This window comes from Choloepus didactylus, chromosome 10 (genome assembly GCF_015220235.1).
Source record: "Choloepus didactylus isolate mChoDid1 chromosome 10, mChoDid1.pri, whole genome shotgun sequence".
NCBI classification, from domain to species: Eukaryota; Metazoa; Chordata; class Mammalia; order Pilosa; family Megalonychidae; genus Choloepus; species Choloepus didactylus.
In genome coordinates this window covers 47,147,795-47,175,427 of record NC_051316.1, presented here as the reverse complement: position 1 = coordinate 47,175,427, position 27,633 = coordinate 47,147,795, and the positions used below count along the sequence as shown (strand labels likewise).

The window sequence follows — 27,633 nt, the reverse complement described above, 5'->3', positions numbered from 1 at the left end:
TAACAAGCACTCTGATGCTGATTCAGGACCTAAGGGTGAGGTTCTTTAAGTTCCTGCATTTATTCCCCGATTCTAATAGGAAAGGCATGTCTTTGAGGCTCAGGACTCTGTAGGCTCACCAGCTGGATGTGGATTAACAGGCACATTGATATGTCTGATCTCATCAGAACCGTCATGTCTGTCTTCTGTGTGTGAGCTATCCCTGACAGTGCCTTAGGTCTACAGGGGACAGTTTGCCTCGGGTGTTTCTTATGGGGCCAACCCTGCTCAGCATTAAGCTGAGTAGTTCTAATCATCAGTTTCCTTACCTGCCTTTTGACAAAGCTGTCTATTATTTTATCTTGATACCTATTATGGGGTGATTGTTTGTTTTTTTAAGTGAAGCTGTATTTTAATGTTATATGAGCTTAGTCAGATTTAAAATCATAGGGTAGACAAGTCTGCGTCTGTTGCCAAATTAGCACCTTTCTTTCTGGCTTATTAATGGGCTTTTTTAAAATTACAAATTGGAAGAGTCTCTTTAAATTGTACTCTGTAGCTTAGAGTACCAGAACTGTGAACCTAGAGGTCTTAAATGCAATTATCTGTTAACCTCTTTGCTTCATATTTTATTCAAATTGGAGTCACACAGACCTGGATTCAAATCTGAAACAGCCAACTCTTAGCTGGGGCCATGTACAAGTTCCTTAATCCCTTCAAGCCTCATTTTTCCATATATGGGAAAGGGAGAAATCATATATAGTTTTTGAAAGCATTAAAGGGCAGCAACCTCAAAGCACTTAGCACAGTGTCTGGCACATTGTAACATTCAGTCAATGGTGATCTATTTCAGGCCCCCAGTTTTTTTAAAATTCAGTTTTATTGAGATATATTCACATATCATACAGTCATCCATGGTGTACAATCCACTGTTCACAGCATCATCATATAATTGTACATTCATAACCCCAATCTATTTTTTGAACTTTTTCCTGTACCAGAAAATGTAAAAATAAGAATAAAAAATAAAAGTAAAAAAGAACACCCAAATCATTCCCCCCATCCCACCCTATTTTTCATTTAGTTTTTGTCCCCATTTTTCTACTCATCCATCCATACACTAGATAAAAGGGAGTGTGATCCACAGGGCTTTCACAATCACACTGTCACCCCTTGTAAGCTACATTGTTATACAATTGTCTTCAAGAGTCAAGTCTACTGGGTTGCAGTTTGACAGTTTCAGGTATTTACTTCTAGCTATTCCAATACCTTAAAACCTAAAAAGGATTATCTATATAGTGTGTAAGAATGTCCACCAGAGTGACCTCTCGGCTCTATTTGGAATCTCTCAGCCACTGAAACTTTCTTTTATTTCATTTCACATCCCCCCTTTGGTCAAGAAGATGTTCTCAATCCCACGATACCGGGTCCAGATTCGTCCTTGGAAGTCATATCCTGCGTTGCCAGGGAGATTTACACCCCTGAGAGTCAGGTCCCATGTAAGGAGGAGGGCAGTGAGTTACCTGCTGAGTTGGATGAGCTAGAGAGAGAAGGCCCCCATGTTTTGCACTTGTATTCACAAAGATGTGGAGTCATTAAGGAACTTATATCTGTTTACCTCCAACCTGACTCCCTTCTTGTACGCTCTTCATAGCAAGTCACTGTGGAAGAATTGCCAAGCTGGGTTGGCTGAACCCAGACCACCTGCTTGGAAATGACCACCTTGTCCATTTAAGATGCTCTGTGTCATCAGAGTGATTAGATGCATGGCTGATCTTTTGCCAAAGCACCAAAACCAGGGGACATTTTTAATTTTAAGGTCAGAGGGCTGTCACTAGTAGATTTTGAAAGGCACGGTAGGTGTGCAGTGGCCGGGGCAGGGTACCTCAATGGAACGGATACATAGGCTTTGCAGGCACGCTGGCCTGGGTTAGAATCTGCCCTGTGCCAGATGCTAATTGTATAACCTTGAGCAAGTTACTTTATTTCTCTGACTTCAGTCTCCCTATCTGTGAAATGAGTTTCATAATTAGGATAGCGATAATAGCTAAAAATAATTGAGCATTTACTGTCTGCCTGCCACTACCCTGAGTTCTTTGTATGCATTATCTTATTGAATTCTCATAACATTCCAAGCTCTGATAATTATTGGTTGTGTAAACTCTCGTCTGTTTCCAGACTATTTGTAAAATGGGACATTCATATCTAATTCACAGGGTTGTAGGCATTAAATGAGAAATTGTAGAGAGAGCACTTGGCAGTGGTACCTTGCTGAATTTTAACAACTTCTTCCTTTCCAGTTCTCATAACCATTTTGTATCCCATTTCTGGGGTGGGTGGGTGTTTTAAGGCTCCCAAGCTGTCGATTAAGTTATTCAAACACATTCTATCCATGCTGAGGATGTAGTATCTCGTATGTTATTAAACGGTTTACTGCCCACCCGCACTGAGTACTTGCAGTGTCTTGAACACATTTGTGTGTTTCCCCTCCTGGCTCTGAACACACTGTTCCCATCACCTAGAATGGCCATCTGCCCAGCAATTCAGTCATCCTTCAGCACTGAGCTCATGTAGAACTCGGCGGGTGTGGGAGAGGGGCCCTGCCCTGTGCTTGGTGCATGCTTCCTTCACCCCAGACCTCCCATCCCCAGTAATGACTCCTGTTGTGCCATTGATTTCACAATTATGTGCCTGACATTATCCCACCCACTCAGTCCGCTTCAGCCTCATGTGGCCTTTCTTCTTTCATGAACATACTAAGCTTGTTTCCACTTCAGCGCCTTTGTGTTTGCTGTTGCCTCTTCCTGGAGAGCTGTTTGGATTTTCTTATGATTGATTCTTTCAATGTCCTAACCCTTGGTTCTTACTGCTATCTGAAGTTATATGTGAACACTTGTCTATTGTCCATTTCCTTTGTTAAAATACAAGCCCTGTGAGAGAAGGGCTATTGCACGCTTACCATTGTGCTTCCCAGCAACTAGAACAGTGTCTGACACGTAGTAGGTACTCAGGGCATATTTGAATGAATGAACCTTGGTGCATTTGCACTGAGTTGTTCTTGTTACATGTCCCACTTCCTCCTGGACTGTGACTGCCTTAGGGTAATGACTGCCTCTTTATTCTTCTTTGAATCCACAGGGCCTGGTGTATAGGTGCTGTTCAGTAAATGTTTCTTCAATATAAAGAATATGGAAGTTAGGAATCTTTGAGAAGATTCATCCTTAAACTCTTGAGATCTTCTCACGGAGGCAGCCACCCACCACAAAACGGCCTGATGCCACTGTTGGAGCACGTGCTAGTCTGAACAGGCTGCAGTGATTCCAATAGCTCTTCTCTACTACCTCCCTCCCCCTTTTCTTTTTCAGGGGCTTTGCTCTGTGCCGTTCTTTGGATCCTGAACAGTCCTCTCCCCCAATCCTAGTAATTCTTCAGACCTCATCTCAAATGTCCCTTGCTCACGAATACCCTCCCTGACCCACCTGACTAGATCAGGTGCTGAGTCTTGCCTTGTGCCGAGCTTCTTGAGGGCAGTGCTGTATCAGTTTTCATCTTTGCTTTGTCCTCAGAGCCTAGCACATTGCACAGGGTAAACATATGATGAATGAATGAGTAGAGCTAGTGTTGGGCAGAAACTGACTTCTGGAAATGACTGTAGAAGAATCTGGAATTATTAACATAAGTTCTAGGAAGCCTGTGACTTCTAAACAGCATGCATTCATTTAAGGAAAAGAAGTATTTATTTTATCATCAGGATAAGCTGAAGTGTTTTCCCAAGGATAGTCAGAGCACCCTCCTTCCTTTGCCTGGATTCTCATACTTTGTTTCTTGAGCCAGTGAGCTACAGATCTCCTGGGTGGAACCTGGCTGTACAGGGGTCTGCACACACATCTCTGCCTGGCCCGGATTAAGGTCTGGCACCCACACAGCTTTCCAGGGTTCTCCTTCAGTAGGGCTCCTTTGTTAATCCCTGTCCTCTTTGCTGGACAAGTAGAAACATAAAATTTCATTCACTTCAGAGCCTGTGTAGCTGTGATAACACTTAGGACAAACTATCCAGAGAATTTATTCTCTTAGGGCCCTAGGGAGGTACATGAATGCTTTTAAGAGCCTTTTTAGCACTAGCGCTTTATGTAGGTTGGCTTAACTGCATGTGACGTTGGCCTTCTGAGGTGGAGGTGGTGTTATCCCCATTTCATAAAGAAGGATGCAGATTATCCTAGGCCCCACGGCTGAGTGACAGAATGGGGGTGGTACGCCAGCCAGATCTTCTGACTTTTAAAACTCACATTCTTGCCACAGCCTGAAGTTGCTTCCTATATGGTCTCCATCATGTGTTCCAAATTTATTAAGTTTCTCAACCTCAAGCAGATTGGGTGGTGTGCTCTTCATTTGCAAACTGCATGGTCTGGGTCACGGTATAGCGGACACCGTGGTGGCAAGAATGAGCAGGGGCTCCCCTGAACCCTGCTTCTAAATCCTAACCCCAACTGTCAAGCCCAGGCTTCCCCTACAATCTTTCCTAGATGTTCAGAAAATTAAAATTTTGCTTTTGCAACCCCTTTGTTCCTCCAGTGGTAAAGACAAAGAAACCAGTGTCAGGGCTGTTTGTTCTTCTTTTATGTGCTGTGTTTACCAAAAGCTTAGAGAGGAGCAAGAACTCTGCTGAGTGGGCACTCTGTCCCTGAGTTGGCACTGAGTTACACCCACTGCCCACATCTTATCTTCCCCTCATGTACAGACACCTTGTTATCTCCAAGGATGGAAAAATTGTATCTTCATGGTTTTTTTTTTTTTTTTTAATTTCTGTGAAACAGGAATTCATTTCACCTGAAACATTACCAGTGCATTTCCAGCTGGCTTACATGTTATTTTGTGTATGTAAATAGGAGGAACAACATAAACAAAAACTTCTCTAAATATTCCTTTCCGTAATATTGCTCTAAACTGCCCCCCCACCCCCTTAAATATGCTTAATTATTTTACGTGACTAAAAGAAACACTTGTTCTGGTTTTCTGCTTTCCCTGCTTGGGAAAGAGGGAGGGAAAAGAAAGCTGTTAAAGTAGTACAACTCCAGACGGCTTTCTGTTTTACTCACAAGTGCTGCTTTTCAGAGCATTTGGCATCTCTGCTGTATGGATGTGTCACTGCGAGATGACAACAGGATTTGCTGGGAATGTGGGCCACTATTGTATACACATTACGTAACCATGTGGAGTGATAGGATGGGCCAGGAGCCTGGGATGTGGGCAGTGGCTTCGCCCATCCATCTCCAGAGGCCATGAAGACTGCTCAAGTGCTACACAGGATGTGGATCCAGGCTGTTAAAAAGTTGAGGATTTTGAGAGGCCACGTGAGTCCCTTTGCAAGATCTCCCCCTTTTCTTTCCCAACCTTTCTTTGTGGGAGGGGAGGGGGAACAAATGCACTCAGTGACTCCTTTCTCTTCGAATTTATTTGTGCTTCGGCAGCTTTCAGCAACAAATTGTGAACAGCAGATTGTAGTCAGTGGTGTGTTTTTTAAAGTACTTTTTCTTATTTTTAGTAGACTTATGTGGAACTAGCTAATAGCTTCTGACAGCATTTATGAATCAAAGTCTGCTGTTTTCCGTGTCTTGGTTCCCAGGGAATCTGCAAGCACAGTATTGTTTCCTAGATAGAGCTTAAAGACCACTTCAGATAAGATATTTGTGTTTGGGAATTTTGTGTTGTGGAGTAAAAATTTTTGCTTTCTTATACTGCAGAAATCTGTGTTCTTACATCTAGGCTTCTAAAATATAGTGTAGTCTGAACATATGTGGTACTGTTAAATATATGAATGTTTACTTTGGCTTGTCCCTTATGGTCAATTTTCATTTATCTTTAGTTGTGGCGTCCATCACTGGGAAGCCAGCAGTCTGTGGAAAAAGGGCCTAAAAGTTGTCTGATGAGGGGCATTTAGGGCACTGAAGACTTGATTTTGGCATTTTGCTTGTTTTTTTTTTTTTTTTTTAACAGGTTTCTATATTCTTTATATAAAATAAGGGATTTTACCTATTTAGCCAAGATTTTTCAAAAGAAAGAAACTTAAAAACTAGAGGATTTATTAAAAAGGACAGATCAAATCACTGTTTGCCTTTGTTCCTTTTTCTTCTTTCACGTCAATACCTTACTGTTACTACAATGTTTTTTATTTAGAGTAGAAAGATTAGCTTCCTTTTAACATTCCCTGCCGTCTAGGAATGATTTGTTGTACTAGCAGGGGAGTTGTCATTAAAGACAACGTACGTGAACAGCAAAAGTGACGAGGAAGTGAGTATTAAGAAAAGTGACTCAGAGCACATGGAAGGGCTTTCTGGTGGAAGGAATCTTGAGCCTTAGGTTGTAAAGGTGTCATGGAGTCTTCTGTACCCTGCTGCTCCCTCATGAACCTGCATCTCCACTTGGCCCACCAACTTGCCTTTCTTTGCCTTCCATGAACCCAGCAAATTGCTGGTACCATCCCCTCCCTGTCTTTATCTCCCTCCAGTTGAAATTATGACTTCTTTCTTTTAGTCTTTCACTTTATAAAATCTAAACTTCATTTAAAAATATTTGGTATTAGGTCCTTGGCAAAAAATCAGGTACCCCTTCTTGTCCCCTTTCACCCATCTCCCCCATTTTTTAACTTACTAAATGTTTGGTACATGTACAAGAATTATATATGTAAATCATTAAGCATAGCAATAAAACATCCACCTGAACCCATCATGCATCCCACAGACCCTCACCAAGAACAAACAGGCCCCTCTGCCATCGCCTGGGTTAAATTCCATCCCAAATTTTGTATTTTTCATTTTCTCACTTATCTTTATAGTTTTACCATTTATGTGTGCCTAAACAAAATATTATTTAGTTTTGTTTGCTTTTGTACTGTGTAAAAGTGATATCACACTATACAAATTCTTCTAGAATGTTTTTCATTCAACATTATGTTTGAGATGCATCCATGTTGTTGTCTGTGGCTGTAGTTTGTTCGTGTCCATTGCCATCTATAATGTGTTTTAGGAATATTTCACAATTTTTTTGTCCATTTTGCTCTTGATAGATATTTGGGTTGTTTCTAGGTTTTGGCTGTCGAGAACCTTGCTGCTGTGAATATTCTTATCTGTGTAAGCTGGTGCACAGATTCACACATTTTCTTGGGCCTCCACCCAGGAAAGGAATTAGTGGGTCTTGGAATATGCATATCTTTAACTCTTACTTTGTGTGCTTTTCCTATAGTCCTATATTTCGAGTTCCCCTGATGTCAAGCAGCTACCGGCTTGGCATGCATGTAGTCCAAATATTGGTTGCTTTTCTCTGGTCTGTTCATTGTCCAGCACAGTTCAGCTAGGGCCATAGCCAATGGCCCACTTGGGAAGGCATGAGCTCAGCTCTCAGTTAAGTTGCTGCTCACAGGCAGCTTGTCCCCAGGGACGTACCTGAAGTCGATGTTCTGAAGAATAAGTGTGATTACGTGCGGTGCTCTCTGTTTCTGAAAAAGGAAGATAGTATATAAACAAGGCCAGGAAGAAACTATTGTTTGTTTTCTGGGTACACCATCGTTGGTAAACCCCCTAAGGGCTTTGGCTGTATTATTAACTTATGCATCCAAAGTGCCACAAATCACTTGCTTCGCGTGTCGTGGGTGCTCAATAAATATCTTTTGAATGAACGAATTAAGAGTTCTGTGAGAACTTTGCCAAAGTATCAGTTTCATGGGCTAAGTGCGTATTTTCCGTGCTCAAAGGAGCTATTAAAATTTATTTTTAACTCCAAATTTTCCCACCTTTTAAATTAAGATTTTATACTTATCACTTAAAGTAGTTTAAAACATATGTCTTTCTACTATTATGTTGAAGTGGCTAATGATTTATGTCACAACCCATTAACCAGAGGTAAAAAGAAGTCCCTTAAAATCTGACTAGTTTAATCTGAAGTTGGTGAGGTCTTTAGGCACCTGGAAAATTAATTGCAGGGTCTGATTGATTGAAAGTTTGACTCAGCCTTATCTGTGTCAGTGGTAGTAGTAGGAGATTAATTCTCTCTATGAGAAATCTAATTTAAATTACCCTGCAGGCAGCTCAGGAATACTTAAAGATAGTATCATGTCATTATGAAAGATATTGAATTTCAAAAGCCAGATTCTTTCTAAGTGGGCAACAGTATATTGATAAAATTTTGTAGCAAATCATTTAGCTAAACGATATAAAATATAAAACCCCAAACCTTTAAGGGATAGTTTGCTGTTTTTATTTTTAAAATAAAAATTCATTTAAAAAGCAATGTGCTCATATAAAACTTTTTTCTGCAATACTACAGTTTCTGGGAAACTTAACATTGTTTGGTGTTTGTTCTTCCAGTCTTTTCCTACACGCTTACTGTTCTGACTTGCTAATGCTGCCATTTTGCGAAACACCGAAAATGGATTGACTTTTTTAAAGGGGAGTTTATTTGGTTACAAAGTTACAGTCTTAAGGCCATAAAATGTTGAAGGTAAGGCATCAGCAATAGGGTACCCTCACTGAAGGATGGTCAGTGGTGTCTGGAACACCTGTTAGCTGGGAAGGCATGTGGCTGGTGTCTGCTTTTTCCCAGGTTGCGTTTCAAAATGGCGTTCTCCAAAATGTTGCTCTTGGGATAGTTTGTCCTCTCCTCTTCAAAATGTCGCTCTCAGTTGCTCTTAGGTCCCTCTGTTTGTGAGCTCTTTTTATAGGACCCGGGTGAACTAATCATAACCCACCCTGAATGGGCAGGGCCACATTTCCATGGAAACATTCAATCAAGAGGTCACACTCTAATCAAAGGTGTCACTCACAGTTGGGTGGGTCACATTTCCATGGAAACACTCAATCAGAAGGTTCCATCCTAATCAACACTAATACGTCTGCCCCCACAAGATTGCATTAAAGAAGATGGCTTTTTCTGGGGGACATAATATATACAAACCAGCACACTTACATAAATGTGTTTTGTATCTTGATTTCTTTTCACCATACGTTGTGGACATTTAAGTACAGGTATAGGTCTATATATGCAACTAATCCCCTATTGTTGGACATTTTGTTTCTATTTAAAAGATTATAAGTAGACTTGAGCATAAATCTTTGTGCACTTGTGCAAGTATTTCTACAGTGTATCTTCTGTGTATTTCACTAATTTTCTAGTATTATTTCATTGAAGGAGAGTGTTTGAAAATAGGTCGCATAACATTCCTAACAATATCAACTCTTTTAGTTATATGGAAAGTGTGGCTTGGACTTTATATTGAAAAATTTTGAATTGTAATTTTTTTCTTTTATTGAAATGCTTGTGGTTTAAATCAAATTGTTTTTTTTTTTTTAAACAGGCCCCAGGCATGGAAGAACTGATATGGGAACAGTACACTGTGACCCTACAGAAGGTGCGTACTGCACATTCAATATATGCTATTGTGTTCTTAATTTTACAGATCACGGGTGTTGTTTATTTGTGTCCAAATACATTTTTTTTTCCTTGAGGAGGATAATACACGATGTGTAATAGCTAGGGATAATTACTGAGTTAACAAAAGATCTTCATGCCTCCGTATTTTTTGGTTAAGTTCTGAATAATATCAGAAACATTAAGAGATTATTTCGTGCATTCACTAATCCCCAGACAGAAAGAAAGAGAGAAAGGGAGAGCAGGGGAGAGAAGAGAAAGAAGGAAAATTATCTGTATTATTTAGGGAGTTGAGAGAGTTTCTACAACATCTATAAATTTAATATTCCTCAGTGAATTCTTAGACCAAATGAAATTAAAAAAAAAAAATTGGCTTAGGAATCAGGAGACATCGATTCTATTTCTTGTCCCTTTCTTGATTAAAATAGAGGGACTGAGTTAAATAAAAAAATGTTTTTTCCCTCCACTGAAGAGGGTATTTTACTTAATTTTTAAAGTCATTTAAATTCACAGGTATTAAATAAGGTAATATGATTAAATAAGGTAATATGTACTGCATCTAGTAATGGAGTTGGGCACATAATAGATGTTTAGCAAATGTTAGCTTCTTTTTTTATTTTGACAGCAGAATTTGAGATAGGCACAATAGGTGTTAGCCCCACCCTAAACAAGCATGGCAACTGAGAGTGTGATTTGTAAGTGGCTGAACTGGATCAGAGCTATGCTCGTGGTTCAGAATTCTTATTCCATCAAGCTGCTTTCATTAGCATTGCTGTCCTTTTCCTGTGCCTGCAGGGATCTTATTCTTGTTCTGAATCCCTCCAGTCTTTTGCTTTTGAAATACATGGTCTTCTCTTACTTCATAGAGGGATCATAAGTTCTTTGAAGAGAGAGTTTTCCTTGGTTCCTCAAAATCATGAGCTTTGAGCCCTGTCTGCTGTAAAAAGTTGGCTCCTCAATATATTAATAAAATCAGTCACATTAATCCAGATAGAAAGAATGTTGCTGGTTCAGTGCTCAGGGTCCCAGATTTCTAGCTCATGTACTCCTTGAGTTGTGGACCCCAAATTGGTGAAGGTAAGACATTTTTTAAGGCCTCATAGAGGAGATATAGCTACCAAGTAACAGTGCTGCCATTTAAAGCCATATGGAGTACAACCCTACTTCTTTTGAGTTTCTGTTGTTTGTATTCTGTTGGCATAAGAAGCCCCACGAGGCAACTCTTCCTTGGAGTGGGAGGAAAGATTTTCTTTTATTTTCCAAGTAGATTTTTACATAATCATATCCTGATTTGGGGTTATAATAGTCACATATACCCATATTATATGGATGAAACCTGTGAGCTTAGTTTTTTAAAGTACTGAAATTAATTAGGATTATATATTATCTGGGTTCACTGTTACATGTTTCTAGCCCAGTGATGGGTGTCATAAATTTATATTTCCTGTCTTACAAGCATGTAAAAAAGGGTTTAATGCTTTGCTATCTCAAAAATCTCAAAACTAAGTTTACGCTCAGATTTTATTTTATCTTTTAAATCCATTTACTTCTTTTTCGTCCTGTATTGAAATGAAAATACCAGCTAATCTAACTTGGAGTTTAAGGTATACTTCAAAAATAAAGTTTTACAGTGAATCCTAACGTAAATTATGGACTGTAATTAATAGTACAATTATAAGATTAGTCTCTCATCCATTGCAAAAAAGGTACCACACTAATGCAAAATGTTGAAAATGGATGTGGGAAGATGGAACTCTATTTTCTGCGTGATCTTTCTGTAAACTTGCAACTTCTGTAATAATGAAAGTACAGTTTAGCACAGATTATATTCTGCCTCAGGCCAGAGTGATGCAAATAGGTCCCTTTGCTGCTTTGAACAGCATATCCCTATTTGGACAGAAGATGTTATTTCCCATCCCCTGCCAGCTTTTAGTGATAACTCCAGTCTATACTATCATTTGTTTTCCCCAACTTTCACAAGACTGTTTCATTCAGATAAGGAATTTCCCTTTATAAACCTGTCAGCTGTGATGATGACACTTTATTTTGATCCTCATTTGTTTCTGTAAGCCATCTGTTCATGAAATGTCTCTGGTTATTAGTTCAAACTTTATTTTATTGAGCGCTTGTAATAGATCTTGAAAGCCTGTTAAGGAAGATTTTTGAATTTTTCTCCTAACCCCAATGAACAGGATTCCAAAAGAGGATTTGGAATTGCAGTGTCTGGAGGCAGAGACAACCCCCACTTTGAAAATGGAGAAACCTCAATTGTCATCTCTGACGTGCTCCCTGGTGGGCCTGCAGATGGGCTGCTCCAGTAAGTGCCCTCCCCCCTTCACTCACCCCCAACCCCTGCCAGCCCCTACCAGCCCACCAGCTGGCTCTAGACAAGGTGCTGGTTGGAGTGCCCTTTACGAAATTAAAAAAAAAAAATTATGTAATATTTGAAAAGTCTTCAAGTGGGAATTCAGAACATAACACACTCATTTTTTACAATCCCCAAACTTTTGGAAATATCCAAATTTTGGCAGAGGTTGGGAGGAACGCAGTTGTTTCCATAGGAAAAGAGTTGATCATGCCAGGGTTTAGGAACCATTTCTCAACATGGAGCATTAAATTGACATGCTCTTTTCCCTAATGCCTACCCAATACTGTTTATATTTATTTTAATTTATATTCTGTAAAGATTTAATAAGGAGGCTCTGTCTTAATGATTATCTTATTTGTAGAAGTGATGTGGAAATCAGGAAAATGTACTACACTAAAATATAAGTTTTCCAACTGCCAGCCTTCTGATCAGAAGAGATAATGCCATTTTAAAAGATGCATGCCTAGGATCATCTCAGGGTAATTTCTCAGGGCAGAAACTAAATTAGTTATACAGTTGCCTTGGCCAGAGAGCTCAAAAGTTTAGGTTCTGTTGACACTTAAAATCTTTATGGTACAAAGGAATTACCCAAAGGAATTGAAAACTGAGGTTCACACAAAAAACCGCACACAAATATTTATAGCAGCATTATTCATAATTGCCCAAAATTGGAAGAAAGTAAGATGTCCTTCCAGAGGTAAATGGATAAACAAACTATGGCACATCCTTATAATAGAATATTATTCGGCAATCAAAAGAAATGAGCTATCAAGTCACAAAAAAAGACATGGTAGAACCTTAAATGCATATTGCTAAGTGAAAGAATCCAGTCTGAAAGGCTACATACTATATGATTCCAACAGTATAACATCTGGAGAAGGCAAAACTTTAGAGTTAATAAAACGATCAGAGTTGCCATGAACTTGGGAGAGGCAAGAATGACCAGCTGGGGAATGGGACTTTTTTAGGGCAGTGAAACTATCCTGTTTGGTACCATATTGGTGGATACATGACATTATCAAAACCTGTAGAACGGTACAACACAAATGAGTGAAGCCTGATGTAAACTGTTGGCTTTAGTTACTAATAATATTTCAAGATTGGTTCAGTTATAACTAATGAGCCATGCTAATGCAAGGTGTTAATAATAGAAAATGTGTGTGTGCTATGTGTGTGAATATATGGGAACTCTGTACTTTCTGTGTAATTTTTCTGCAAACCTACAACTGCTCTAAAAATAGTTTATTATTAAAAAAGCCTCTATGGTCCTACCAAAATTTAGTCATCTTTCATACACAGCAATGTAGAATTTTTAAATAATTTTTGGAGTGAGCTGAAGTAACTTCTCTGGCCTAAAAATTTCTCTAAGAATCTAAGGCAAATTCTTGACCTCTTCCCTCCAAAAAAGCACAGTTGGATATAAACCTGCTTTGGGAGGGGGGTTGTAGACTCTATGAAGCCCACCATGCACCTAAGGTACAGAGGATCTGAGGCAGAAATTCCTTTTTATGCCCCAACCTCACCACCATTGAAACCTTCTGGAGTGACCCTGTTCTTTGGGGAGGGTGGGTCTCCTTCTCCCCTGATGGTTTCCAGAAAACACTCAAATGTGGGCTGTGTGGCTCCTGGATTTCTTCCTCTGGTGAGCTCAGACTGAGTTCATTGAGCCAGGATCGAGCCTTGGGAGTCAGACACTGAGCTTTTTAATAAGCATTTTGGGTCAATTTATTGCTTCTGTTTGTTCCTAAATAAACAGTTTCAAATGAATAGATGAGAGTTTTTCACGGCCCATTTTTACTTTTTATTTGCAGAGAAAATGACAGGGTGGTCATGGTTAACGGCACCCCGATGGAGGATGTGCTTCATTCATTCGCTGTTCAGCAGCTGAGAAAAAGTGGGAAGGTGGCTGCCATTGTAAGTACTGGGTTTGTTTTCAGTTTGCCTCAACAGCATTTTGCTCTTATGCCCGGAAGAAAATTACCACTTGCTTGTAAGCATTTGACATAATTACAAAATTGAGGGGCTGCTGCTTCCTCAGCACTTTTTGGAGGTTGATATTACGGATGATGTAAAGATATATGTAAGTCATCCCTCCCTACCTTTTCCTATTCTGTCTCTTAACTTTGTAAGGCCAATAATTGTCTTATCTGTGTTTGCCTTAGAAAACAGTTTAGACAGTGATTCCCTAAGAGAGTTAAATTCTATTTTACACTGGTAAACAGAATCAATTTGGAAAACTTGAGTTTTTTGGAGGACAGTAGCAGCCTATGGCATTCATTCCTCTATTCACTCATTCATTCAAGAAACATTGGTTGAGAATCAACTATGAGTCACATGCTGCTAGGGCCTGGAGTCAATCTGTGCTGAAGGAGTGTAGACTGCAGTGGGGGAAATAGGCATGGAAAGAAAGAAGTACGATGCAGTGTGTTAGGGTGGTGCCAGGAGGATGCACCGGGTATTTGATATTTAATTTTCCCCCAACTTTTATATTATGAAAATTTTCATACAAAAAGAAAAGTTGGAAGATGACTATAATAAACACATTTATATTCTACAGTTTTCATATTTTGCCATCTTGACTTCATCTCTCTATGTCCGCAAGAACTCACAGATTTTTGAAAAACCATTTGAAGGAAAGCTTTAGGCACTTTGATTGTTTATTCCTACGTACTTCAATATGCATCTCCTATGAATAATGGCATTCTACGTAACTGTAATACTGTTATCATATTTAAGAAAATTAATAATACTGGTATCAACTAATATCTAGTACATTACTCAGGATGTCTTTGATAGATTTTTTTTTCTCCCCAATCCGCTCAATGTATTTGGTTATGTCTCTTAGTCCCTTTTAATTGTGAAGGATCCCCCATCCCTGTTTTTAAAGGCATTACTTTTTTGAAGTGCCTAGCCAGTTGTATATAGAATGTCTCACTTTCTGGATTTTCCTTGAATTTTTATAACTTAGTGCTCCAAGGCCCTTTGGGACTTTTCAAATTCTGGAAAGCAGCAGACTTTAGATGTATAAATATTAGCTTAATTTGAGGCACTGTGCTCGGAGTTTTACATTCATTGTCTTACTTTATTCTCTATGCTCTGAGGTATGTGGCTTATATTGTCACTGTTTTCCAGATGAGAAACCTAAGGCTTAGTGAGTTGGCAGGGACACACACTTTTAGTGATGCTAGAAGAAGGTCCCTAAGCTCCGTACCTTCTACGTTTCTTTGTGACTGTCTGCATCCCCACTGTTTGTTTTGGTAACAGGTGGTCAAGCGGCCCCGGAAGGTCCAGTTGGCTGCGCTGGGGGTTAGTCCCCCTGCCGATCACAACGACCGGGTTTTTGAGGCGGTGGACGCGTTCGATGGCAGAAGCGCCCGCAGCGGGTACAGCGAAAGGAGCTGGCGCAGCAGCCACGGAGCGCGGAGCCGCAGCTGGGACGACAGCCCCGAACGGGGGCGTCCCCATGACCGGGCTCGGAGCGGGGAGCGGGATCGCAGCCGGGGCCGGAGCCTGGAGCAGGACAGCGGGCGAGCCCGAGACGGCAGCCGCGGCCGGAGCATTGACCGGGAAGGGAGCTACGACCGGGACTACCATCGGGACTGTGACCGGGACTACGAGCGTGCCTACAGCCCGTCGGTGGAGTTCGGCAGCAGGGCCCAGGCCGGCCGCCGGCACGCAGGGTCCCGGAGCCGCAGCCGCGAGCGCCTGCACTCCTGCAGCCCCAGCCCCGAGGCGAGGGCACAGCCAGGCCACGCCGGCCAGCAGGACTCGGACAGGCCCATCGGGGTCCTTCTGATGAAAGGCAAAGCAAATGAAGGTAGTTACACTTGTGAAAAGGCTTCTAAAAAACAAAACAAAACAAAACAAAAAAAACAAAGAGAAAGAAAAGCAAAGCGCTGTAATATTAGCAGCTAACCACTACTTAGCACTTAACCTGCCAAGCACTGACCTAAATGCTTTACACCTATTACCTTCTTCAGTCTTCACCACTATTAAATGAGGGAACTTTTTTTAACCCTTTTCTTATTGTGGGATACATATACATATATATAAATTTATAATTTTAACTTTTTATGTGTACTTTTCAGAGGCATTAAGGATACTCACATTGATTATTGATGTGTAAACATCACCACTATTTCCAGAACTTTTTCATCACCCCAAACAGAAAGTCTGTTCTGATTAATCAGTAGCTCCCCATTCCTCACTCCCAGCAGTCCCTCCATTCTACTGTCTGTCTCTATGAATTTGCCTATTTTAGGTACTTTGGATAAGTGAAATGGTGCAATATTTCGTCTTTTTGTGCCTGGCATCCTTCACTCAGCATGTTTTCAAGGTTCATCCATGTTTCAAGGCTCATTCCTTTTTACAGCTGAACAATATTCCATTGTATGAATCTACCACATTTTGTTTATCCATTTATCTGTGGACAGACACTTACTTGGTTTATTTCCACCTTTTGGCTGTCCTGAGTGTTGCTGCTATGAACATTGGTATACAAGTATCTGTTTGAATCCCTGTTTTCATTTCTTTTGGGGTTAGGAACTTAGGAGTGGAATTGCCAGGTCATATAATTCTATGTTTAACTTTTTGAGGAGCTAACAAACTGTTTTCCACAGCAGCTGCACTGTTTTACATTCCCCCGAAAAATGCGCAGTGGGTCCAGTTTCCCCACATCCTTGCCAACATTTTCTTATAATCTTTTTTTTCCCCCATAGTAGCCATTTTAGTGGGTATGCAGTGGTATCTTATTGTGGCTTTGATTTGCATTTCTGTAATGGCTGGTGATGCTGAACACCTTTTCATGTGCTTATTGGCCATTTGTATATCTTCTTTGAAAACATTAGAATAATGTCTATTCAAGTCTTTGCCCTTTTTTTAATGCATTTTTTTATTGTGAACTTCAACATATATACATAACAATGATAACTTTCAAAGTACAATTTAACAAGTAAAGAGCAAATTTCAAAGAATGTCATGGGTTACAGTTCCACGATTTCAGCTATTTCCATCATTGTAAAATACAACATACATACAGAAACGTGTTAACTTTCGATGTACAGCTCAACGAGCAGTTACATAGGTAATTTCAAAAATTGTTATGGGTTACAGTTCCACAGTTTCAGTTATTTCCTTATTATGAAATATAGGGTATATATAGCACAATTCGATGAGTAGCTATAGAGCAAATTTCAAAGAATGTTATAGGTTACAGTTTTACCATGTCATTTACCTCCTTCCAGCTATTCCAACACCCCAGCACCTGAAAATATATATGTATTTATGTGAAGTTTAAGTATTCATAGACCTTTGTTCACTCTTACCTTGTTTATTGCTACCCCTTCCTCTCACTTAATCTCTGTCTCTATCTTCAGGGTTGTCTAGGCAGTGACCACCCTAACTTGTTCATATTGAAAGGGGATGTCGACAGTATAGAAGGGGGCTGCATCTGATTGTTGTTCTTAAAGAGGCTGTTGCCTCTGGGTTTTAGGACATGTCTGGCATAGGAGCACTCTGGTGGATTTTAGTTTCTGAGAGATAAAACTTAGCAAGTGAATCTTTTATAGAATTTCAGGTAGGGACCTAGGTATTTGGGGACTACTTTTGGTAAGGGCATGGCATACTGTGGCCATTTGGGATGTCTAGCTGGAACTTGCATAAGAGAAACCTCCAGGATAGCTTCTCGACTCTATTTGGGATCTCTCAGCCACTGTAACCTCACCTTGTTACCTTTCTTTTTCCCCCTTTTGGTCAAGTAGACATTTTCAATCCCTCACTGCCAGGGCCAGGCACACTCCTGGGAGTCATGTCCCTCGTCACCAGGGGTTTTCATTCCCCTGGGAGTCATGCCCCTTTTGGGGGAGGGGGTTGTTAATGAATTTATTTGCGGAGTTGCCTTTACCCATTTTTAATTGGATTGCTATCTTTTATGAGAGTTACTCTCGTGTCTTCATTTTATAGATAATGAAATGAAATCACAGAAAGATTAATTTACTTGCAAAGTCGTGTTTGGTATAAACTACTAGGTCTGTGGTTCTTAAAGCAGAAGTATCCACTGGACATTTCTTAGAAATGCAAATTGCAGGGCCCCACCTGAGACCTATTGAACCAGAAACTCTGGGTTGGGGCCTGGCAGTCTGTGTGTAGCCGTTAACAGCCGTCCTGGTGATCCTGATGCATTTCAAGAACCACTAAAGTAGACAATATTCCATCTGATCTTGATTGAGTTTCTGCTTTATGCTAAGGACTAGGCTCAATAAGTACTTTTTTTATCACAGGAACCTGGTGAGATAGGAGGCTTCATTCCTTTTTTATAGATCAGGAGTACCAAGGTACAGAGTAGTTTTTGGTAAACCCATGGATAAGGCAGGCTCTGGCCCATTCTGCATTGTTCTCCTGGGGTACTTTTATGTACATAATCATATTGAAGATTCACCAAAGCTTTGTGCGGCATTAGGAAAGCTAGTGGCATCCACTCACAGTTTATAGGTGAGGATTCTGAAACTCACGGGAAGCAACTTGCCCAAGTCCTGACCCCAGTAAGTGAGTGGTGGAGCTAGAACTCAAACTCCATCTCCTGGAAATAAATGATAGGAAACAGTAAGTAAAGAACAGGGTTTTTGAGCTCAATGTTTGAGCTCAAGCTTCAGTTCTTCTCTTCTGACTTTGTAAATTCTTTATATCTTTTATCTCCTTTTGTTCTCTAATTGTTCTCCATCTAAGGAGAAATAAATTGAAGAACACCTGACAGTGCAAAGTGAAAGGCTTCTTGCTTTTTAGGTTTGGAATTTGCATTTAGCATATCAGATGAGAGGGTTTGTTTTGTTGAGTCTTTCTAAGGGAACGTGGAGAGTTGAATTATATAACTAGATGACTAATGTAATAACTAGAGAATAATACAGAGATATTGATAAGGGGATACCTGGATTTCAGTCCCAGAAAAAAAAGGTGAAAATTGACTCACAGTATCTCTGAGGAGTGTTGATCTTAGGAAGTTTAGGGACTTCCCAGAATCTTTATAACTATTTATAATAACATATTAATTCATTAACCCCCAAGAATTGCGAGTAAAACTATCCTGCACCCTGATTAAAAGGTGAACTGTAGAACTTATTTGAGAAAGGGAATTTGATAGACATCGGTCAGAGAGGTCTGATGCCATTCTCTCTCTAGGAATTAACACCCCAAGGGGTGGTTGTTCTTTCTTCTTTGCCTACACTGTGTTAGTTTTCCTTATCTTCTTTGTCATCTTTGTTTTCTTCCTGAGAATCACAAAAAGGACATTTTGCATTGTTACCCATATTTACAGACAAGCAGGATACACGTGCATAGCAAAAGCATGATATCTTGTTTTATGAAACAGTACTTAACTTGATGTGATCTATCCGGATAGATTCTGTTACATTAAAAATTTCTGTTGCTTTCAAGACCCACTAGTGGGTTGTGACCCACAGTTTAGAAAGACGCTGTCCTAAGAGATTGGTCAAGTCATGCCTGTCCTTAGTAAATCAAGGAAAATATACCTCTTTGCTGATACAGCATTTTATTTCTGGGCCATTTTGTTTCCCAAACTTGGAATTCCTTTTTATTTTATTTTATTATTATTATTTTTTTAAAGGAGACTTTTTTGCCACCTTTTGCTAAGATTACACAATGACTTAGCTGTCATTGGCTAAGTTTGTGTGAGAAATTAGCCTTCAAAGAAATCTGGCAATAAGTAACATCTACGTTTAATTAAGAAACATATCCATTAAGATGATCACCTATTGAATTTCTTGGGTACCAAATAGCCTTGCTGGTAAATGTCTTAGAAGCTGGTCAACTGATTTTTTTTTTCCTTCATGTAAGAGATACCCTCATACATACGAGTAAATCTATTTGTAACATAACCATATATGTTATGTCCTAGAGAGAGAATAGCTTTTAAAAAGATGGAGGAATTGTGGCTATATGAGAAAGAAGCTTTCATTTCTGATGTATACCTGACACACCAGCTTGCCTCAGTGTTCTGCTTTGAGCTGTGAGGCTGTTTGACCAGTAGGGGATTATTATCCATGAAAATAGATGCAATCTTACCCATATTGTTTCTTCTGGCAGCTTCCTAAGGGGGTCAGGGAGACCTCAGCACTTCTAATCATTGTGGTAAGATCTGGTATTAGGTTTATTATAAGCCATTTAAAACTTTTTTCTTCTTTTTTTTAATCTCCTTCATAACTTTCCTAAATTGTACAAAGTTACTTTGTTTTGTAATGATAAGACTCTGTGAGAACAATAATTTAAAGAATTCAATGTATCTGTTTTAAAACCTGTGAAGTTGGGGTTGCTTCCTAAAATAACCAAAATTCATCTGTACAATATGCATATTTTACAAGGTTAATAAGTAAAATTGGAAATCTGAATAGCATTTAAAATATACTTAAATATAAACATAGTAAATGTATTTTTTCTTTTGATAGCAATTCAGAGTCCATAAACCCCAAAAACTCTGCCACTTTTAAGTACTTATTTATATTTATTTATTCTTTTTCCCGGCTTCTTTACTTCTTTTCTTCACACAGTGAATTTTTTTCAATGCCAAACCTCATGCAATCTAAAATGTTTCAGATGAAGGGTCTGCAATATGGAGTGCCCTCCTTTGGAGAACCTCATTAAACTCAGTTTCAGCAGAACGTACCTATTAAGAAATCTTGAATTATTTTTTTCTCCACAAAATTTCATTTTGAAAAATGTTAATTTTATAGCAAACCCATATAGCCTTCACTCATTTTTGCCAGTTGTTAACATTTTGCCACATTTGCTTTCTCTTTACTTCTCTTCCTGCCCCACACCCATCTCTTTCTCCATTTCCCTCTCTATGATTTTTTCCTGAACCACTTAAAAGTGAATTGCAGACATTGTGACTGTTTACCCTTAAATATTTCAGCAGGTATCTCCCAAGGATAAGAACATTCTCCTACGTAACCATTATGCAATTACCATACTTAAGAAAATTAACATTAATTTCCCTTGAATATAGAGAACTGTCCATTTTGAAGTTGACCCCCAAATAATGTAGGCCTTTCCGCATCCACTTTGGATAAAGCATCCAGTGAAAGTTCGTGCATTAGGTTTTTATGTCTCTTGTAATGTAGAACAGTCTCTCTGCCTGTTTTGTTTTTTATAACATTGACTTGTTGAAGGGTCTGGACCAGTTGTCTTGCAGAATGTCCCACATAAAAAATTAATTTTTCTTAAATATTTAAAAATAGCCTTAAAATCCAGACTAAATTTTCTGAACATGTTAATGATACATGTGTGTTTGTCTACTAGAATATGGTCTCCGGCTGGGGAGTCAAATCTTCATAAAGGAAATGACGAGAACAGGTCTGGCAACGAAAGATGGCAACCTTCACGAAGGGGACATAATTCTCAAGGTGGGCAGATAAGGATAGAGAGTCATCGTGTTCATCCTCGGGCTTCATAGTCTGCATTTCCGCATTCGTGTGCTGACACAGTAAATTTTGTTGGGATATGGGTCAGTAGGAAAAAAAGACGTATGAAAGAACAATATTTGAGATGATTTTCATCATAAAAGCCAGGCTTTAAGATTTAATATTGGGTTTTTTCTTTTTAAACATCAACTAGTACTTTCTTCTTCTTCTGTTTATTAAAGTTTAATATTAATTAAACTTTTTAATTTATTAAAATCTAATATTCTCTAATATGAGGACAGATGAGAGGGAGACTTGGCATTATTAATGCTGAATATTTAATAGTTTTTGTAAACCTCTCCAGTCAGGAAATGCACTCCAGTAGGAAACCAAACCACTGTCTTGAGCTTAGAGGTTAAATAAATTAGCAGAGTAACTTAAGTACACTATAGTTCTCTTATGCCTATGTTTGGGGTCCAGGATTGCAGGGTTATATTTAATTTAAAGGCTAATTAATTTTTACTCAGTCATTCTAAAGCCCGTGTCTGTTTGAATACCTGAGTGGAGCTGTTACAGTTTTAGAAGGGGGAAATACAAGTTTTCTACTTTGCTGATGAATGGTTATATTGCATATAACATTACCGTTCTTCATAAACACAGATCAATGGAACCGTAACTGAGAACATGTCTTTAACGGATGCTCGCAAACTGATAGAAAAGTCACGAGGAAAACTCCAGCTAGTGGTGTTGAGAGACAGCAGGCAGACCCTCATCAACATCCCATCATTAAATGACAGCGACTCGGAGATAGAAGGTAAAGAGGAGACTGTGGAGCTTAGCTGCGAGGGTAGAAAGAAGGGCCATGGCTTTCTGCATTCTCATCTATTTAGTACAGCTATCCAGTTGGAAATTAAATTTCCAATGAATCCTCCCTTTTAAATTTCAATACCAACAGATAAATGCTTGTTTGTTATTTTATTATTAAAGCATCTATTGAAATTAGGTTTCTAGTATGAAATTTTGATGCACTTGTGAACTCCCAGCAATCTCTGATTTAGGTCACTGAAAGCAAAACTTGTTGGTAAAAAAGTGTATGTACAAGTGGTTCAAGGAACTAACCACTTTATGCAATTGTTAATTGCTCATTCTTGCACTTAATTGCATGTGTATTTTTTTAAAGTGGCTACTCATTTACAACAAAGAGAAGATGATTTGAAGGATAGCTAAAGTAGGTAGTTGCTCTGAAAAGAGAATTGCTGAGAATGGCTGAACATTGTAATATTCACTAGTTAACATTCTGTGTCACCGTCTCTTCAAAAAAGTTATATTCATTACTTGAATATGAATTATACATAAGATAACATTTTAACTTTGTAAACCTTACCAATAAAAATAAGTAGTCATGATATTTCCTTCTTAACCATCCTAGTATTGCGTTTGTGCAGAAAAGTTTAGAAAATATTTAAGTTCTCAAGTTGTAAAATAGGATTTTCTTGACTTTGAAAAGAATTTCTTTATTAAACCTTCAGACTTAAGTTCTAATAAATCAAAAGTCTAATCAGTCACCAAATCTCTGGATCTTCTGCTGTGAGTGCAGTGTAGGCAAACAAACGGAGCCTGAGAAATAATCCTGGCACACCGGGAGCTGGTGGTTTATTTCCTTGTTGCACAAGGTGTGGTTCTTGACATCTACTGGAAACATGATAGAATTGCTAAATCTCAGGCCCCACCCCAGGACTACTGCATTCTAACAAGATCCCCAGATGATGTGCATGCACATTAAAGTTTGAGAAGCACTGGTTTGTTTGGTAAGAATGAGTCTATACATATATGCTCCAGCAGTTGAACTTTGAATTTTCAGTAGCAGGATTCCTGGAAAGTGTAATGAAATAGAAACTTAAAATTCTGAAATTGGTTTGCTCTTTACTAATTAATGCCTTTCCCTTAAAACTATTGAATTTTTCCAAGGGAGGCATGTTAGACTAATAGCACGTTTACTGCTTTTCTCTCTTCCCATTTCTCATGAATAGTGTAATTTCTGGTAGAAGTCTTAAATATTTTATTCAAACATCTTGTATTTTTAAAACCAGATATCTCAGAACTAGAGTCCAACCGATCATTTTCTCCAGATGAGAGAAGACAGCAGTATTCCGATTATGATTACCATTCCTCAAATGAAAAGTTGAAGGAAAGACCAAAGTAAGATGATGTATATTTTCCATCGTACATGTCCCTGTAAATGTACACAGGAACATATTTGTGAATCTGTCACATTGTGAGGCATTAACGTGACATCTGCTTAAGTTCAAGAGAGGACACGCCGAGCAGATTGTCCAGGATGGGAGCCACGCCCACCCCATTTAAGGCCACCGGTGATGCTGCACCTGCTGTTGTCACAGAGCGCAACGAGGAACCCAGATACCAAGAGGAAGCCTCAGGTGAGGCTTTATCCTCCTCATTTTAAACAACTGTCTTCAAAATTGTATACTTGATCATTCCAGAGTAGGGAATGAGAATGAAGGGGAGACAAATTACAAAAAAATCATCTCATGTGAAAGGGGCTCTCCTGTTTCTCTCTCTTTTAATGCATTTAACAGTCCTTTCTATCTGCCAACGGAATTGTCCATTTGTTAATTTTATCATCCTCAGTTAGTTGAGGTACCTTTGTCTCCCATTCCGATCCAGGTCTCACTCCGTTTACTTTAATTAGATCTACAGTTGTCATGATTTTACATATGTAAATATTTGTGGAAAAAACAGCATATTATGTGGTTTTTAAGTTATAAAAATGCTGTCTTTGTGTACATTTAATTATGCACCTTTCATTTTGAAGGTTCATTTCTCTTTTCACTTATTTTGAGAAATCACTGGTACTTGCTAATGCCTCAAAATTAAAATTCATCTTGAAAACTCATTTTCTTCTGGTGAAATATAGGTATCATAAGATATAGACTTAATTTTCTGTGGATCTGTAATCTCTGTATTTAAAAACAAATAAGCAAACTTCTGTTAGTCCAGTTTGATAATGATAGATGTTTTTTAATCCACAGTTCCTCAACCAAAAGCAGCTCCAAGAACTTTTCTTCGTCCTAGTCCTGAAGATGAAGCAATTTATGGGTCTGTATTTCAGTCTCTCTTTTTTTTTTTATCCTTCTTTCATTACCACTCTATGTTCTTAGCTAAAATTTAGTAGAATGGTGGTTTTTGTATACAGATGGTGATTTTGCACATAATCAGCTATCTTTAACCAACTGCTATTATTACTACGTATGAGAAAGAGAAATTATTAGTAGGAAAAGTAAAATGTGGAAACGGATGAATTTTATGATGTTGATTTTGTCTGCCTGTGTACTTATCTAGCTGCTTTTCCAGAATGTTATTTTGAATATTTGCATTTGCCAGATAGATAATTTCCAGATAGGTGTGAAGTGTTCTTAAATAATAAAGCCTCCGAATAAGCAGTAGCTACATGACCCCAAAGAGAGTGTGTGTGTGGTTTGTGGGGTGCGGATTGTGATGCAGTGCTCTGCACCTGATAATCAAGAGTCCCCTAGTTCACTGGTGTTCAAGTGCCTCAGCCTCCTGGATGGAGTTCTCACTTCCTTGGACCTAGGCTGTGTCTCATTTGAGAAGCACCTTGTGGCTTTCCTTTTAAAGACTCTTCAACTGGGAGTCAGATGGCCTCAGTGTTAGCTCTAGCTCTGTCCTTATTTGCTTCCTACTCTTGAATGAGCTTACATAAACATTCTGTATTTCTATTTCTTCACCAGTAAAATGGGTCTACTAATATTTTTCTCATAGTCCTAACAAAGGTACACTTAAAGAATACATGAGAAAAATGAAAGTAAGCTTTGTAAACTACAAAGTACTCTTTAGATAGAAGAAATTAAATCTCTCATCTGCTAATTTTGGTCCCCACTTTAAAAAAATATTCCAATCTTTCCTTTCTGAAATTCATCATTGCAGCCCTAATACCAAAATGGTGAGGTTCAAGAAGGGGGACAGCGTGGGCCTCCGGCTGGCTGGAGGCAATGACGTTGGGATATTTGTTGCTGGCATTCAAGAGGGTACCTCGGCAGAGCAGGAAGGTCTGCAAGAAGGAGATCAGATTCTGAAGGTAATGAAAGTCCTGCCCAGTTTCTACAAGTAACTTGGAAAGAGTGGCATTTCTGTGGATTCTTAAGTGAGGGAAGGTAATGGGGAAATGGTCCAGCTTATGGAATAGACCAGCTGCAGGTTTGTTGGTGCTGAGCATTAAGAGTTCTGTTTCCCTTGATTGGATCCTGTCTTCTCACTGCTGGAGCCCAAACCGCCCCCCATGTCCTTGGATTTTATAGTGTTTAAAACCCTTGCAAATATTTTTATTAGCTTGATTTAAAAAAGAAATAGAGATTTATCACTAAAGGCCCAAGGTAAAGATCTTTCAAAAGGTCTTGCTAAATTTTGTTTTTTTACCCCCTGCCCCAACCCCTCAATCTAGTGTCACTGTTATGGAGGTGTGTGTAATACAACAAATGTGAGCATTGACATGAGATTGTCCAATTCGAATCCATTCCTAGCCTCTCATTCATTATGTGACCTTGGCTAACCCTCAGAGACTCAGATTTCAGTATCTATTCAGTGGGAATAAGAATACCCACCTTACAGGGACCCCAGAAAGATTAAAATAGATAATACGAGGCATCCATTCTTTTTCCCCATTGGAAAATAACAAATGGCCACCACTCAGTATGTTATTCACATTGAAAATTGTCCAGGAAAAGAATTCCTGGTTAATCAAATATTGATACTTTTAAATTTACTATATATTTGTATAATCTACTGATTTTAAAGAATTTAAAAATGATAGACAACTCAGCTTTGACAATTTATGAGATACATGTGATGTGTTTGTTTTGGTTTTGTTTTGTTTTTAGCACTTTGTATTGTTTGGGATTGCATATGGGGATCACCGTGTATCATGACTTTTTTTTAGAAGAGACATTGTAGATTTATAGAAAAGTCATGTATACAATACAGAATTCCCACATACTACCATATTATTAACATCTTGCATTTGTGTGGTACATTTGCCACAGTTGATGAAAGAACATTTTAATGATTGTGCTATTAACTGTAATCCATGGTTTACTCTAGGGTTCACTGTTTGTATTGTACAATACATAATATGTTTTTCATTGACTTATGAATAAACTTCAGGAACCTCATTACTATTAAAATACAGAATGCTAGAAAGCTATCTTCATTGGGATTTCTGTTTCCGTGTACTTAAAATTCTGATATATGATTTTTTTCTTGTTAATTTTGGTGGGAAATCCGTATGTAATAAATTAAGGGGTCTGTTAAGAGCTTCTTAGGGTCAAAAGAGGGGAGAAAAAAGTTGCAGAGTTCTCAAGAAAACAATAACAACAGATTCTTGGCTTCGCACTTGGCTCATGGCTCCATTGCGGTAGTTCAGATTTCATTTCTGGAGCAGATGAAGGTCAGACCTTGATCGTGAGCTTTGCTAAAGCTTTCCAGTGAAATTCTAGACCCTCCTTGGTTATGGTCATGATCCTAAAAGACTAAATGTACCTGAGTGAACCTCTTGACACCACATGATCCTAGGAAACACCACTCATGAAGTGCTTGAGATAAAAATCCCATCCAAGTGCCAACTCATACCAGTGTACTCTTGAGCTAATGTTAAAGATGAAAGCACATATTTCCTAACTAGCGTGGGGCTGTAGAGAGGCTAGGATGTCAGCTAGAAATTTGGAAGCCTTCACTTTGTTTTCCTACTGTGGGGAGAAAAGATGTTCTGAATTTCCATGAAGAAAAGTATTGAATTCACCTAGGGGTTGATAATCAAGGCTCTCTGTAAGGCACTGTTAAAGATGGGGAGTCAAGGGGTGAAAGCAATGGCACTCAACATTTATACTTGAGAAACTCTTTTGTTTCCTATTATCACCCTGGCAACGAGGAAGAAACTGTGGGAACTGACCTCTTTTGCTGTAATCCCATGTGGAGGTCAAGCAGTAGATGGTCTTCATTCTTGGGCATGATTAAATTTTCTCTTGATTACAAAAAGAGCCCTCATTTCTACAAAGGGGTGAAAAAGATTGAATTCGCCTACCGAGGCAGAGAAACTGGAACACAATTGTAAACTGTAGCTGATACAGAATCCTTTGCAGACTCAAAGCAGACACAGCTATACCCTGTAGACTACTAAACAGCTAATGAAAGAGGATATTTATTGGTAGGGACTGTGCAATCTAACCTTCAAGTGTAAAAGTGCTGCCCTAGCCTTTCCTACTCTAATTTGTTTCATTGCTCTTTTTCATGGCCGTATTGAACATACAAGATGAAGTTGTATGTATTGAAACTATTTCTGTTTCAGATTTTTTTAAGTGCGGCTCTTTACTTTTATAAAGATGAAAGCTGGACATGTGAAATGAAAGCATGAGTTTGTGCTGT

General features: G+C 38.9%; 1 protein-coding gene across 4 annotated transcripts in view; it reads left to right on the top strand.

The window, feature by feature from the left end:
* The window catches only part of TJP2 (tight junction protein 2), a 145,524-nt gene that overhangs the window by 92,184 nt on the left and 25,707 nt on the right, over positions 1-27,633 (top strand). For 2 of the 4 annotated variants that reach the window (XM_037797362.1, XM_037797360.1), the window contains 10 exons: positions 9,326-9,379; positions 11,592-11,716; positions 13,579-13,681; positions 15,032-15,584; positions 21,077-21,180; positions 21,838-21,991; positions 23,268-23,376; positions 23,482-23,615; positions 24,228-24,294; positions 25,144-25,294. In XM_037797362.1, coding sequence (XP_037653290.1) covers positions 9,335-9,379; positions 11,592-11,716; positions 13,579-13,681; positions 15,032-15,584; positions 21,077-21,180; positions 21,838-21,991; positions 23,268-23,376; positions 23,482-23,615; positions 24,228-24,294; positions 25,144-25,294 — 1,545 coding nt within the window. In that variant the 5' untranslated portion in view covers positions 9,326-9,334. Of the gene's footprint in view, positions 1-5,231; positions 5,331-9,325; positions 9,380-11,591; positions 11,717-13,578; positions 13,682-15,031; positions 15,585-21,076; positions 21,181-21,837; positions 21,992-23,267; positions 23,377-23,481; positions 23,616-24,227; positions 24,295-25,143; positions 25,295-27,633 lie in introns of those variants that run through there. The other 2 variants (XM_037797359.1, XM_037797361.1) reach the window with 2 other exon arrangements.